At 42.1% G+C, this 13,944-nt stretch overlaps 1 protein-coding gene across 1 annotated transcript in view; it reads right to left on the reverse strand.

The window, feature by feature from the left end:
* Positions 1-12,622, reverse strand: part of GPR158 (G protein-coupled receptor 158) — a 317,370-nt gene extending 304,748 nt beyond the window's left edge. Inside the window, exon 1 of the mRNA XM_039521128.1 lies at positions 11,277-12,622. Coding sequence (XP_039377062.1) covers positions 11,277-12,148 — 872 coding nt within the window. The 5' untranslated portion in view covers positions 12,149-12,622. The remainder of the gene's footprint in view (positions 1-11,276) is intronic.
* Between the last annotated feature and the right edge of the window lie 1,322 nt (positions 12,623-13,944).

A 13,944-nucleotide genomic window follows, 5' to 3' on the forward strand; every position in this document is an offset into this window, starting at 1 on the left:
ACTATTTAAAGATTTATACAAAGTGGAGTAGCTTCAAGGGGAGAGACTGAGAAAGACCTCTGCCAGACTATCCCATACCCCCATGGCTACAGCAATTAGCTGGGAAGAGGGATGGGAGACTCACATTCAAATCCCTTCTCCATATCAGGCAGAGACAGGAATTGAACTTGGGTCTACCACATCCCAGGTGAGTACCCCAACGGTTATGCTAAAAGTTATGAGACCACTTCCCTTAGCCAGAGCTACTCATGGGGATTAGGTAGTGTCCTAAATATTAAGGCCATCACTTTTACACTGTGCATCTTAACAATTTTTTTTACTAGGCCTCTCCAGCATGTGTTTCCCACCTCTATATCTCTGTCTTATTTTAACTCCACAGTTCTGGTAAGCCAGTAATAGAGATTGGAATGGGGCTAACAGAGCTTTTTAACCTACTTGAGAGATGTAAAATAATTTTAAAATAGATTTGTGTGTGAGGTGTGTGGCATTTACAGACTATGTCACCACAGTATAGTGTAGTAAAAGGTTTATTGGCATTCATTTGTGATGACCTCCCTTTTGCATCTATCCCAGACTTATACCACACCATCATATGTCTGTGTAAAGCATATACAGCTATGTAGGATGATTATATATTTCTGAAATCTTTTACTGGTATTAATACAGTAGCTAACAGAGGCTGGTTAGCTACCCACATTTTTAGTTATTTTTGATTCAGTATGCCAAAAAGGGAACATATGGAAGAAGACATCCTGCTAGTACATATAGGGATCAACTACTTCCAAATGTTATATTTACAGAACTAGCTGGGAATAATTTTAGCTTTGCTATCTTGGTCCAAGTGATCAAGACACAAATGTCAACAGCATGATAGTAAAACTTGGCTTGTCAGCACATCGTATCAGTCTGATATTCACCAAGGCTGACAGAACAGCTTAGCTGAACCCAAGTCACAACCACAGTGATAAGTTAATAATAATATTAATGGTAATTGTAGACCATCTGGCAACCAAGTGTATTTTGTGCATTGAAAGCTAATCTCCTTATTACTATAAATATTCTGTTTTCTATCCTTGTTTTATAAAGCTGACACAAAATACTGCTTCAAGATTAGAGGGTCATATTTAACATTTGGATTTCCACAGACAAGAAATTATTAGTTAGAATTATGTATAATGGCGAATTGTTGAAGAATGATGTCATCAAGGATTTTCCGTCAGGTCAGAAGGTTTGATTTAAGAGGCTTTCATGTCTGCCTTAATTTCCAGCATCACTGTTTGTTGACATTCTGTCTGCTTCAAAATCAGTGCCTGTAATTGATTTAAACTTGTTTTCCCAGCTTAGTGGTTATCTTGATATTTTCAGTAGTTATACTTCATTGTAACAATGAGTTACAAACTTGTGTGTCTGCAGGAGAATTTTTGACACCAGTGTCACTCTGTGAAATAGAAAGAGTATGTTTCCTTTTCACAGTGCTGCTTACAAGCAGAGGCGCACAGGATGGTTTGCCAAATATTTAAACAGTGACAAACATGGTCCTTCTATCTCCTAGATTTTAGGAGTCTTTTTGTCAAAGAGGTCAAATCTCAGTTGAACAGGAATGCAGTTTGTCTAGTGCTTACCTACATAAAATTAAATGCACATGAGCAGAGGACAAATAAAAATGAAGAGATGTCAAACGTACCAATAAAAGATCCTTGTAATCAGTTCTGCTTATAGTCTACCCATATAAGCTACACAAGCCTCTTAGTCAAGAAGATATGAGGAGAGACAAAGAATTAGCAAGACTTCCAGCAAGTTAGAGCTAGATGTGAACATATAAAGAGGACACAACCTTTAAAAAGGGAATTTGGAAAAGCTCTCTAGGTTATATTCATGCTTTGTAAAGGCTTCAACTGTGAAATATATATTTCTTTTGAAAGATGCTAGACTGACCTCCTAACCTGGCCATTCTGGGCATGAAAGGATTCTGCATAACTCAATGGAGTATAAACACTGTTATGTGCTATATTAGAAAACACAGAAATCAATGTAAAGAATTTAAAGGACCAAACACAAACATCACAGTGCTTCTCCCAGCTAAAGACAAGCTTTAAGGCCGGGCTGTAAAGTGGTAGAGAAGATGTCATTCCTTGGCTCCAGAACTCTTCCTAGAGGCCCTTCCTGACTCTTACGACCAGACTCAGGCTCCCAGCTCCCTACAGTACATCCCTCTTACCACGTGCTGCAGAAGAATTGATTAATTCCCCACAGAAGGTGCAGCCTGACTTCTCTGCACTCCTAGACAGATACATGCACATAAATTAATTAGTTTGGCCAAGATTTTCAAGAGTCACTAGTGATTTTGGGTGTCAATTTTTGGTTGCCCAACTTGAGACACCTTAAAAGGATCTTGAGTCCTCAGAACTTTCTGAAAATCAGGCCCCTTCAAGGTGTCTCTAGCTGGTTTTCAAAAATTACCAATCACTTTCTAAAAATGTTAGTATAAAATTTACAAGTGTGCCCAAGTGACTTAGGTGCCTATGTCACATAGACTATCAATGAGACTTGGGTTTCTAAGTGCTTAAGTCACTTTGGAAAACACTCTGCCATTTTTAAAAATTTTGGTCTATATGTATGCACGATTGCCACTTAGAGCTTCAGATGGCAATAGGGACTTACTGTATGTGTGGCAAAGAATAGGATTTTGATCTGTTCCCCCCACTACAATTCAGTTTTCTTTAATACAGAGACAGATTTTTCTAAGACCTTAGCAGTAGCACTATTGCTGTTTTGCAACATACATTTTCATAGGAGTACCAACTTTCACTAAAAATAAACCTGATCAGAGAACAGGGGATAGCAATGTGGGCACATGAATTAGGATTCACCTGCAAAGGAAATCCCCATGGGCTTTTGGAACAGTATTACAAGTGAGGAGTAGTTATATCTGAAAGAAGATTAGAATCCTCAATCTCATTGACAACATAGGCTTCAGATCTATGGCATGCATTGCTGCATATCTGGGGATTTCCCTGTAATTAAATCAAAAGAGCTTCTTAAAATAGTCTCCTTCTTAAATTACTACTTGGCTGAATTCTGCCATCAGGGACAGCCTTGCACATGGGGACTTCTGTGTCCACAAACTGAGACTGTGGATTGAAGGAATAAAAAGTGGTAAAGATCAAGGGGCAGATCCTCAGTTGGTGTAAACTGTCAGTGCTCCACTGAAGTCAATAGAGCTATGACAACTTATCCCAGATGATGTGCTGTCATGGGGGAGGGGAGGAGAAAGAGCAGGTTCTTTCTAGTCTTCCTTCCAAATGTTCAAACCCAAAATAACCCTCACAACTGTAACGTGCACTTCAACCCTGTCCATGTTTTAGTCCTCACATAAAGCCACACTGTTGCTGTGTTTTGGACAGAATTCCAACAGTCCAAGATTCCAGCAGTTACTCAAGATTTGTTGGTTTTTAATTTATTTATTTATTGTTCCTCTTTCCTAACCTCTCTCTATCTGTCTCTCCTTAGTCTTGTGAGCTCCTTAGGGCAGGGACCATCCATTCATAGATGTCTAGAGAACATCGTGGATGCTATGCTAACAGATAATAAATTATCCATACCATAGTAATGGGACTTCTCTGATCCCACCAGTTGCTGTCCTTTCATGACCATAAAAACAAAAGTTTTGAAATATTTAGGAAGTAAATGCTTAAAATGATCCATTTATTATCTTCAAAGTCAAATCTATTCTCCCCCTTCCACTCCCAACTTATTATGGATCATAGTATCTTAGAATAAGAAGGTATCAATTTAATCATTTTACAATATTTTTAGGATTATACAACTAATATGTGAAGTCATGTACATTTAGCATGTAATCCTCCATAAACCTTATTCTATGTCTTTCCTTCACTATTTGAAATATTGCAGACTGGATTGTAGAGTTTAGGGAATGAGAAAACTAGTGTAAAATGTGAGAAAGGAATTAAGGTAAGGACTTGAATCACCTATAAAGGGAAAATATTAATGGCCAAATTATTTTCTTTCATTTATTCAGGATTTGTTTTGACCTATCTTTGAAAAAATTTTAATAACAAACTTGATTCCTGTTACATATTTAACAAACTAAGAAGCTAAGTAAAATATTCCCTAAGAAATTGCTGTTTGTTCATATATATGAATTTTCCCCCGTGGATTTATTTGCTTTCAGTAATGAACTCCGAACTAAACACCATTCGACATGGCTTTATCTGGGTTCAGTACAATTCCTGCTGAAATTGGAATGATGACTCAGTGAATTCCACTATTTTTATGGAAGGAATGACCAGGTTTGACTATACAGCGAAAAAAATCAATGGGCATTAGGCACCTAAATACATTTGAGGAACTGGATCTGAAAGCCAGAAAGACAAACTTCAGAAAATAAAAAACATAGTACTTGGTCAGCTGAATTTTTTAGTCAATTTATTTTCTGTAAATGCTCCAGCACGTAGCATCCTTCAAAATAAATGGTCAGCCTGCTGATAATGGGCATTGAATTGCCAAAAGAATCATCTTTCAGATGTACTCTCCCAATAGTTCTTCTTTAAAAAACAAACAAAACCAAAAAAATGAAAGAAAGAAAACTCGCAGATACTGTACCAGACTCAAAGAGGAAGCAGTCTGGACTTGTTACAATAGTGGGAAAAGGAGTATCTGTGGCCTTACGGTATTCAGGCCTAGTGGAAGATACTGATGAGTAATAGTCATGATCACTGCCTACAATGTTAGTGCATTACAACAGGATATTAACAAAAATGAGGGCTGTATTCAAGATACTATTTAGAACTGAAAAGGGAACCATTAATGGCTAGTCTACTGATACCAAACTGTGTGGTTAACTTCCACCAGAGCTGTCCAACCTCCCCGTTGGCCCACTAATCATCTGCAATTGCAGAAGCAATGTACTAGCATCCAACTCCTTCTCCAGAGGCCAAATATGCACTTCTAGAAAGTGAAATGCATCCACAGTGGGGAACAAATATGCAAGTTTCTTCACACCATTTAAATTCTGCAGAGGGTTGCACCAGCACCAGCTAAACATGATGTTTCTGCACCATAGAAGGTGATTCCAGGTAAGTATATAATGGAGGTCTGGTAACCACATTGAGAGGGGTCCACAAGATTCATGACAAATCCTATTGCTCCACCACTCTGTGCTGGAGTAGCAACTGCAGAGGGACTGAGATCTAGCCCTTTCTGTGCCCATGCTTTAGGTGGTGAACGCCATCCCTAAAACCTCATTACTCAGGTTTTATAAGGAGAAGGAGGAGGGGGGTGGGGTGGTGGGAGAATTTCACTATATGGTGCATTTAGCCTCCTTAAAAAATCTATCCTTGCGACCAAATGTATGTTTTCCCAAATGGTAAAATAAAGCACTGCCATTGCCACTGTGTGATGAACAGTCCCTTCTAAAAAAATCTCAAAGCCAACAGAAATGGCTAAAAATATAACAGGTTTCTAGGGAAATAAGAGGTCCAAGCTATGTTAGAACTATTTAGGCAGTGATTATCTTAAAAGAGCCGGGATATTATCATGCGTATTTTGAGTTCTCTTTAATTTCTCGGCTTCATTTTAATATTGGCCTACTTTGCTAGCCTTTGCAAGACAAGATATAGGACCATATTTTCTTCTAAATTCTTTTTCTGAGGCTTCACCTCAGGTAGTCTGGTTTCCAATTCCTAGGGCAGAACTGTCTAGGACAGATGACAAGATGTTTTCAGTAGAGGGCTCTAACCTTGCAGGTCACTTCCTCTGGCAGTGCAGAGTACAGAGGCCTTCATGGCCCAGAGTAAGAAGTTACTCTTTAAACGGGCTTATGGTTAAATTTCCAGAATGCCATTGAAGAAAGGTCTAGCAACAAATAGCAACAGCTATTGGACAGAAATAGTAGTCATTTGTCCACTCTATATTTGTGGTAGTACTCATGTTCAACCAGGAGGGACAAATTCTATTCTCTTTTGCACCAATGTAGGTCTGAAACATTTCTGCTGACTTTAATGGGATTACTCCAGATCTACCTGGGTGTAACTAAGGGCAGAGTTTAGCCCTGTGTTTTTAATAATATGAGGTGTCCATATACTATTCGCAGCATTTCTCAAATTTCATTGCACTGTGACCCCCTTCTGACAACAAAAATTACTACATGGCCCAAGAAAGGGGGACCGAAGCCCAAGCCCTGTCACCTGGGGAGGGTGAGCAAAGCTCGAGAGCTTTATCCCTGGGTGAGGGGGCTGTAACCTGAGCCCCGGTGCCCAGGGCTTCAGTCCTGGGTGGTGGGGCTCGGACTTTGGCTTCATCCCTGGGCCCCAGCAAATCTAACACCAGGCCTGTTGACCTCATTAAAAGGGGGTCACAAACCACCTTGGAGTCCCAAACTACAGTTTGAGAACTGCTGCACTGCAATGCATTCATATAAATACAAGCAAAGGCAAACTCCTATTCCGTAAGCCTAAAGAATACTCTTCCATCAAGAAAATTAATATCTCACTGTGTCACATCATGCATACAATATCATACTCCAGAGATAAGCAAGCAAGCAAGTATATAGAAAGTTAGAAGATGTTTAGAGTGGGCATGCACTAAATTATTGCTACTGCTCTCATGCCAGACAACGAATGGAAGCAGCATTAACGCATCCCTAACAGATGGTTCACAGACACATTTTGTTGGAGAGAATCAGTGTAACTTCTTCAAAAGAAAGAGACCAGCATATACGCGTTTTGTTCGCATATGGGCTTTAAATAGGAGTTTGAAATTTAAAACATGTTGTGTCACTTAACGACAGATGGAAAGGGGAAATAAAAACCTATTTTGGGAGGCAACTTATGGTGATTAATACTAATGTTGTAATGACTATGTCGAATATTTCACTCAGTTTCTGATTTCATATTTTTAATTGATTTCTTCTTTTAAAAAAGTATTGGGGTTTGGACTGCCTAACTTTGCACCTAAGAATTATAGAAAATGTTGTACATTATTAGAATAATTTATGTTTTTAAAAAACTACAAGGCTAATCTTTTGTTTTCTATAAACTATAATAATGTATTTTAGACCTGTCAAGCAATTAAACAAATTAATGGTGATTAATCGCGCTATTAAACAATAATAGAATACCATTTATTTAAATATTTTTGGATGTTTTCTACATTTTCAAATATTTTTATTTCAGTTACAACACAGAACACAAAGTGTACAATGCTCACTTTATATTTATTTTTATTACAAAAATTTGCACTGTTAAAAACAAAAGAAATAGTATTTTTCAGTTCATCTAATACAAGTACTGTAGTGCAATCTTTGTATCATGAAAGTTGAACTTACAAATGTAGAATTATGTACAAAAAATAACTGCATTCAAAAATAAAACGTTGTAAAATTTAGAGCCAACAAGTCCACTCAGTCCTACTTCTTGTTCAGCCAATCGCTCAGACAAACAAATTGGTTTACATTTGCAGGAGATAATGCTACCTTGTTTCCTGTTTACAATGAGAATAGGCGTTCACATAGCACTGAATAGGCATGAGAATAGGCGTTCACATAGCACTGTTGTAGCTGGCGTTGCAAGATATTTACATGCCAGATGCGCTAAAGATTCATATATCCCTTCATGCTTCAACCACCATTCCAGAGGACATGCGTCCATGCTGATGACAGGTTCCGCTCTATAACGATCCAAAGCAGTGCAGACCGACGCATGTTCTTTTTCATCATCTAACTCAGACATCACCAGCAGAAGGTTGATTTTCTTTTTTGGTGGTTCGGTTTCTGTAGTTTCTGCATTGGAGTGTTGCTCTTTTAAAACTTCAGAAGGCATGCGCCACACCTCATCCCTCTCAGATTTTGGAAGGCACTTCAAATTCTTAAACTTGGGTTGAGTGCTGTAGCTATCTTTAGAAATCTCACATTGGTACTTTCTTTGTGTTTTGTCAAATCTGCAGGGAAAGTGTTCTTAAAAGCTGGGTCATCATCCGAGTCAGCTATAACATGAAATATATGGCAGAATGTGGGTAAAATAACAGGAGACATATAATTCTCCCCCAAAGAGTTCAGTCGCAAATTTAATTACTGCATTATTTTTAATGAGCGTCATCACCATGGAAGCATGTCCTCTGGAATGGTGGTTGAAGCATGAAGGGGCATACAAATGTTTACCATAACTGACATGAAAATACCTTGCAATGCTGGCTACAAAAGTACAATGCGAACGCCTGTTCTCACTTTCAGGTGACATTGTAAACAAGAAGTGGGCAGCATTATCTCTTGCAAATGTAAATAAACTGTTTGTCTTAGCGATTGCCTGAACAAGAAGTAGGACCGACTGGACTTCCAGGTTCTAAAGTTTTACTTTTTTTTTTTGAGTGCAGTTATGTAACAAAAAAAATCTACATTTGTAAGTTTCACTTTCAGGATAAAGAGACTGCACTACAGTATGAGGTGAATTGAAAAATATTATTTCTTTTGTTATTCATTTTTACAGTGCAAATATTTGTAATAAAAATAATAATATAAAGTGAGCCACGTACACACCATATTCTGTATTGTAATTGAAATCAATATATATGAAAAAGTAGAAAAACATTCAAAAAATGTTTAATAAATTTCAATTGGTATTCTATTGTTTAACAGTGCAATTTAAAACTGCGATTAATTTTTTTTTAGTTAATAGGTGAGTTAACTGCAATTAATTGACAGCCCAAGTATTTTTCCAGTATTTTGTAGAATATCTTTGTATGTATATTTTAAAGTACAAGCTCATCTTTCATGTATTACTCCACAAATTGAAAACAGGAAATAAAACATTTGACCCTGACAGTGTAAATCAAATGTATGTATTTCTCCCCACCCCAATCACATACAATATTTACCAGAAACATTTAACAAGCTGTATTTCCATTGTGTTTTAACAATAATAAAACATACATAATAGTTTAATCACCTTTAATATTAACCTTTCGACACAATAGAATCTGTTTCAAACATGCTAACAACATGGCCCCTTTCAGTATTGTTCAAATGAAAAAAAAAGAGACGATGAATATAGAACTCCAAAAACATAGTTGTATAACAGTTGCCCGGAGGTGCATAAAATTGTTGCAGTGGACTCTGTATCTAGTTAATCATTGTTACGCCAACATGCTAAAAAGCACATTTATGGGGAGGTAGGGTGGGAAGGCTGCAGAGGTAAAGGAAATGCTTTGTATTGCTACCATAATGACCTCTATTGGTCAATTTGTGTGGGAAGTATTGCTCCAAAATGGACCTGGTATATTGCCTGGAGTAGAGAGGGCTATCACAGTGTGGGCCTACATCACAGAGATGTGTCTGTGGCACGGCTGGGACTGTACCCAGTCCAGCAGATGTGTTCTTTGGTAGGATGAAGAGAAGTTTTAAGGGATCATGTGGATAGAATCTTGGCATGAAACAGAGTTACTTTAAAGCTCTAGACTCTCTGCTGCCTCAGGGCCTGATTCTGCTCCTGTTGAAGTCAGTGGCAAACCTCCTATTGACATCTATGGTGCAAGATTAAGCTCTGAGTAAAGATCTTCATTCTTAGATGGACGGAGCTGAAGAGGTCAGCCAACAGCCAGACAGCACTTGTTTAGGGATGAATAAACTTTTGTGGATTATATGTTCCCCCCTCCACCCCAACAAGAGAAGGCTCCATGCTGTGCACCACCGCATGTACAGTCATCTCCATTTATCCGCACCTACAAGTTCACTGAGTGTAAAAACAACAGATGTCAATGAAACACCAGCACTTTTCTGGCACATGAACTCCTCTTGTGCTGTGCTGGGCCAAGCTCTGAAGAAATTATAAAAGAGCAGCCAAGTTGATTTTGCCCTTCTGAGAAATTCGGCAACAAGGAGCTTGCAGCTGGGCTCAACTCTTGTTAATCCAACCAATGCAACATGTGAGAAGAGTTCAGGATACAAGAGCATCATTCCACTGGAGAAGAGTCACGTTTTCAGAGACATTTGGCCATATTCATCCTTGGTTTGACTCCAGTGGATTTCATACTAAGCCTAGAAAACCGTAATTCACAAAAATGTTTGGCTGAATTGCATTTGTTGTCATTGCTGTCTTGTCTCCCTATCTTGAGTGCTGGTAAAGCATATAATGTACCTCTTTGTTCTTGGCTACCTCTCCTCACCCACTGATTCCCAAAGTAAAGGGGCACCAAATACACAAAAGAAGCTTTGCACTTCTGTTTTACCCACAAAAAGGCTACCACCCACTTCAGAAAAAAAAAATAAAGACACAGTGGGGAACTCAAAGGAACTCCAGTATGCATTATCTGGTGCTTTTCCTAGCAACAAAAGTTCCTATGGTCTCATCCATGGACTCCAGCCTGCAGTCTTTACTCAGGCAAATCTCCTGCTGATATCAAAGTGTAAAGACTTCAGACTTGGGCCTTTGTACATCTTTCTCTACTGTTTCTCTACTGCTCATTGCTACCGGGGAATAACTTGTATACAGCTCTTTAAACATCCCATGTATCAGCTTTTATTACATGAAATAGCAGAAGCATAAGGGAACATTATATTATACTTTTATTTTTAAGAAAAAATATTAATGTTTTACCTGTAGCCATCTAAGGATCTAACTATTTGCATTGTGTTGTGAACAGAGGTGACACAGGTTTATTCATCTGCATGTGCATTATTATCACCTTTGAGCACATCCCTGAGTGGATGGGTTTGAAAGACTATAAATTGCAGTTTGCAGAATAAAAATGATGTTTTCTGGCTGGTTAAAATTATGTCTGGGATTGTGCTGGTTTTAATTATACACCATAGTAACTAATGACACATCAGCAAACATTTAACTACCAACTCTGCATTCCTCCTGCAGTTAGAAATAACTAACTACAACAGGCAACTTCTCCTGCTTTCTTCTACACACAGACACACACCCTGCTTTCTGACCATGAAAATTACTCCCCCAGACTCAGGTGATAAGAGAAAACAGTATTTTATACATTGTCACAAACAGTGATGCTTTTACCAGGCAACAGCTCCCTACAGCAGGGCAATAAAGAGCTCAGCCAAGGTCTGCCTCTAAAGGAAGTTTGATTTTGCCTGTGTGTTTGATTGGGGGTGGGGGAGTTGTTCTAGAATTGGATGATCAAGTTAATTGAGAGACAAGTTCCTGGGTGCCCCTTCCCTACAACAAACCCATCTGGAATGTGTGACACCTTCCCAACACAACTCTGAGGACTAGTAACTACATAGAAAGGAGTTCTCCTCCTACCTGAATTCGGGGAGAAGGTTTGGCTGCAGCCCATAAAAAGCTGCTGACAGAGTCACTAGCCATCCAGGTTTGTAATTCCCGTTCTCACACTCCAGGTAGGGCGAGGACCATTTGATGTGGTTCTTATCTGCTGTGTGGCTGTACTTCTTCTTCCAGCTGCTCTCCAAAGTTTTAGGGCCCGGGGTTAAAACCTTCCTGTGCAGATGTGGCCTCCACTTGCGCTTCAAGCTGTGGAACCACTCCGTTTCGATCGAGGCATTGGCTAAATGGTGAGCTGTGGAGGACAAATCCTGCAAGAGGATCTGGGTCTCCTGCCGGCTGGCCTGGAGGAAAACCTGGGGAGCAGAGGACAAGGGCTCTACATTGAAAGTAATAGCTGCTCTAGATATGTTGGGGTTTCCTTCCAGGAGACTCCTGATCAAGGCTTGGTACCACCCCATGTCCTCCTGCAAGTTCTGCTCCCGGGATTTATTGCTCTGGAGGATCATGCTCAAGAAGTTGGTAGCGTGGAGGAGCGTGTCCAGGGCACCGTGCAAAGAAGGGTGAGCGGTGAGGCGAGACTTCCCAGCCAGGCTGGCCAGTTCGTACCTCCGGGAGCAGTTGGCGCGCCCCAGTTCCCGTGAGTCCCCCGTGTAGAGGAAGGAGACCACGTTTTGGGGCACCTCTTCGGTGAGCCTCTGCGCCAAGATGGTGCTCTCGGTAGATCTGCTCCAGGGAGCCGGGGGAGGATCCGGGCTCTTGATGTTGTTGTAAATAGGCTGTTTCCCCGTGATTGCTTTCTCTTTGTGGTGCACCGTCCGCCCTTGGCTGGATCCTGCCCCGACCCCCAGTTGGGCAAAGAGCAGGAGAGAGAGAAGCAGGCGCCGAGCCATGTCCTCGGATCTCGCAGGCACGGCTAGGTCCCTTTACTAGTATTATCACGGCTGTCCCCACCCACCCCCAGCCAAGGTACAAACAACGATCAGTGGCAGTGGCGTGTCTTGGCAAGGCAGCTGCAGCGGAAAAATTCAAGTCACCTGTGGCGATGCCCAGCGAGCGCGCCCTCTGCACGGTGGGCAGCGCTGGGATTACGCAGCCCGGCTTCCGAGCAGGCTGCAGCCCGGCTGGCTCCGGGGAGAGGCTATAGTTAGCCTGCCTACGTCCTCAGCCCCCCGCCGCGGCCACCGAGGTGTTCTAAGGCGCCGCACGCAGAGGCGGCCGCGCCCTCAGCCGAGCAGGTGGCAGGTCCCGTCTCCCAGTCCGGCCCCACGCGGCGGGGCTCCGCATCCTGCGGGCATGGCGAGGCGCGGGGCTGGGTCCTGTCCGACCGGCTCGTTCCTGTAGAGCGGGTGCCGGGCTAACCGAGCGCTCGGGTTTCCCAGCCGAGAGACCCACGCTCCGCCCTCTCCCGGCTGCGGGAGGCTGTTCACCAGGCTGCTCTGCCAGAGCCAACCCCTCATTACCGCTGGCCCCTTCCCACCCAGCCCTCGTAGGTGCGCGCCCGCTGTCCCGCTCCCCGTATGGCCGGGCCGCCTGTCAGTCACCCGAGAGCCACTGGCGGGCCGGGAGGAAGGCGCTGTCCGGTGCTGGGCACGGGGGCGGCGGCGCGGCTCGGGACCGGGAGCCCGGGTCCCCTGCCGGCGGCCCCGCTGAGAGCGGGGACAGCGCCCTGCGGGGGGAGCTGCGGGGCCGGCCCAGCAGAAGGCGGGAAGTTGGGGCGAGGGTGTCTCCAGCCCCTGTTCCTCCCCCTGCCACGGGAGGGGGCCCGGGCTGCGGGGAAGGGGAACAGGAGGGCGGCTCTCGGCCCCCAGGAGAGATTGAATAAAGGATGATGTAGTTTAACTGGGTGGGGATGGGCGTAGATGAGTCCAATAGAGACATCTACTGGATGGGCTTAAAACCATATCACTGCTGCCTTAGCCAGACTGGCTGCACTGGGAATAGATGAGAAACGGGTCAGTTATAGGTACGGAAGAAGAAGAAAAGGAGGGTGGCTGAGCAGGGGATCAGGACGCTTAAAATACCCTTCGCTCAAACCAGGGAGGAGCGCTCAGGCTTGAGGGGCTACAATTAACGCTTCAGGCTCACTTTGGGGCCTGGCTGTCTGCTGTTATGAAGAGCATCTTCTTGTCAATTTCCAGCAAATGATATTCCTCATTAAAGAAGTAGGTTCATCGCACTGGCTAGGAAAAGGTGGATGGTACATGTCAGAGCCACTGTATATTCTTTTCATACAGCTCTCCCGGTGCACTGGAATCCGAGGTTCCTGCTAGGCTTGCACTGGACTACTTCTAGTCCAGGATAGATTGGATTGAGACATTTACTTTAGTTATAAAACAAATTCTGCTTCTGATTCCAGCAATTACTGCTTCAGCTATCAATCTCAATACCCCCTTTCATTTCTTTTTTCCCTGCTGCTGACTCCGCACCTATTTCTATGTTGCCCCTTAAGCGTGGCCTGTCTTCCAAAATCTGTTTGCCTAGCTTTCACCTCATTCAGATTGCTCCCATTACCACACTTCTGCAGCATTATCAAACATTTTAAAAAGCACACATACAACTGAGCCACCTAGATGTATCCTTGCCTAAAGTGACTAACCCTGCAGTCATATTTCTGTAACCTGTGTCCTTCCTTGCCTTTTCAATCTTTTATTCTCCACTTTTCTGTTAACTCCATAATGCCAGCTCT

Source organism: Mauremys reevesii, linkage group 2 (genome assembly GCF_016161935.1).
Source record: "Mauremys reevesii isolate NIE-2019 linkage group 2, ASM1616193v1, whole genome shotgun sequence".
Taxonomy (NCBI): Eukaryota; Metazoa; Chordata; order Testudines; family Geoemydidae; genus Mauremys; species Mauremys reevesii.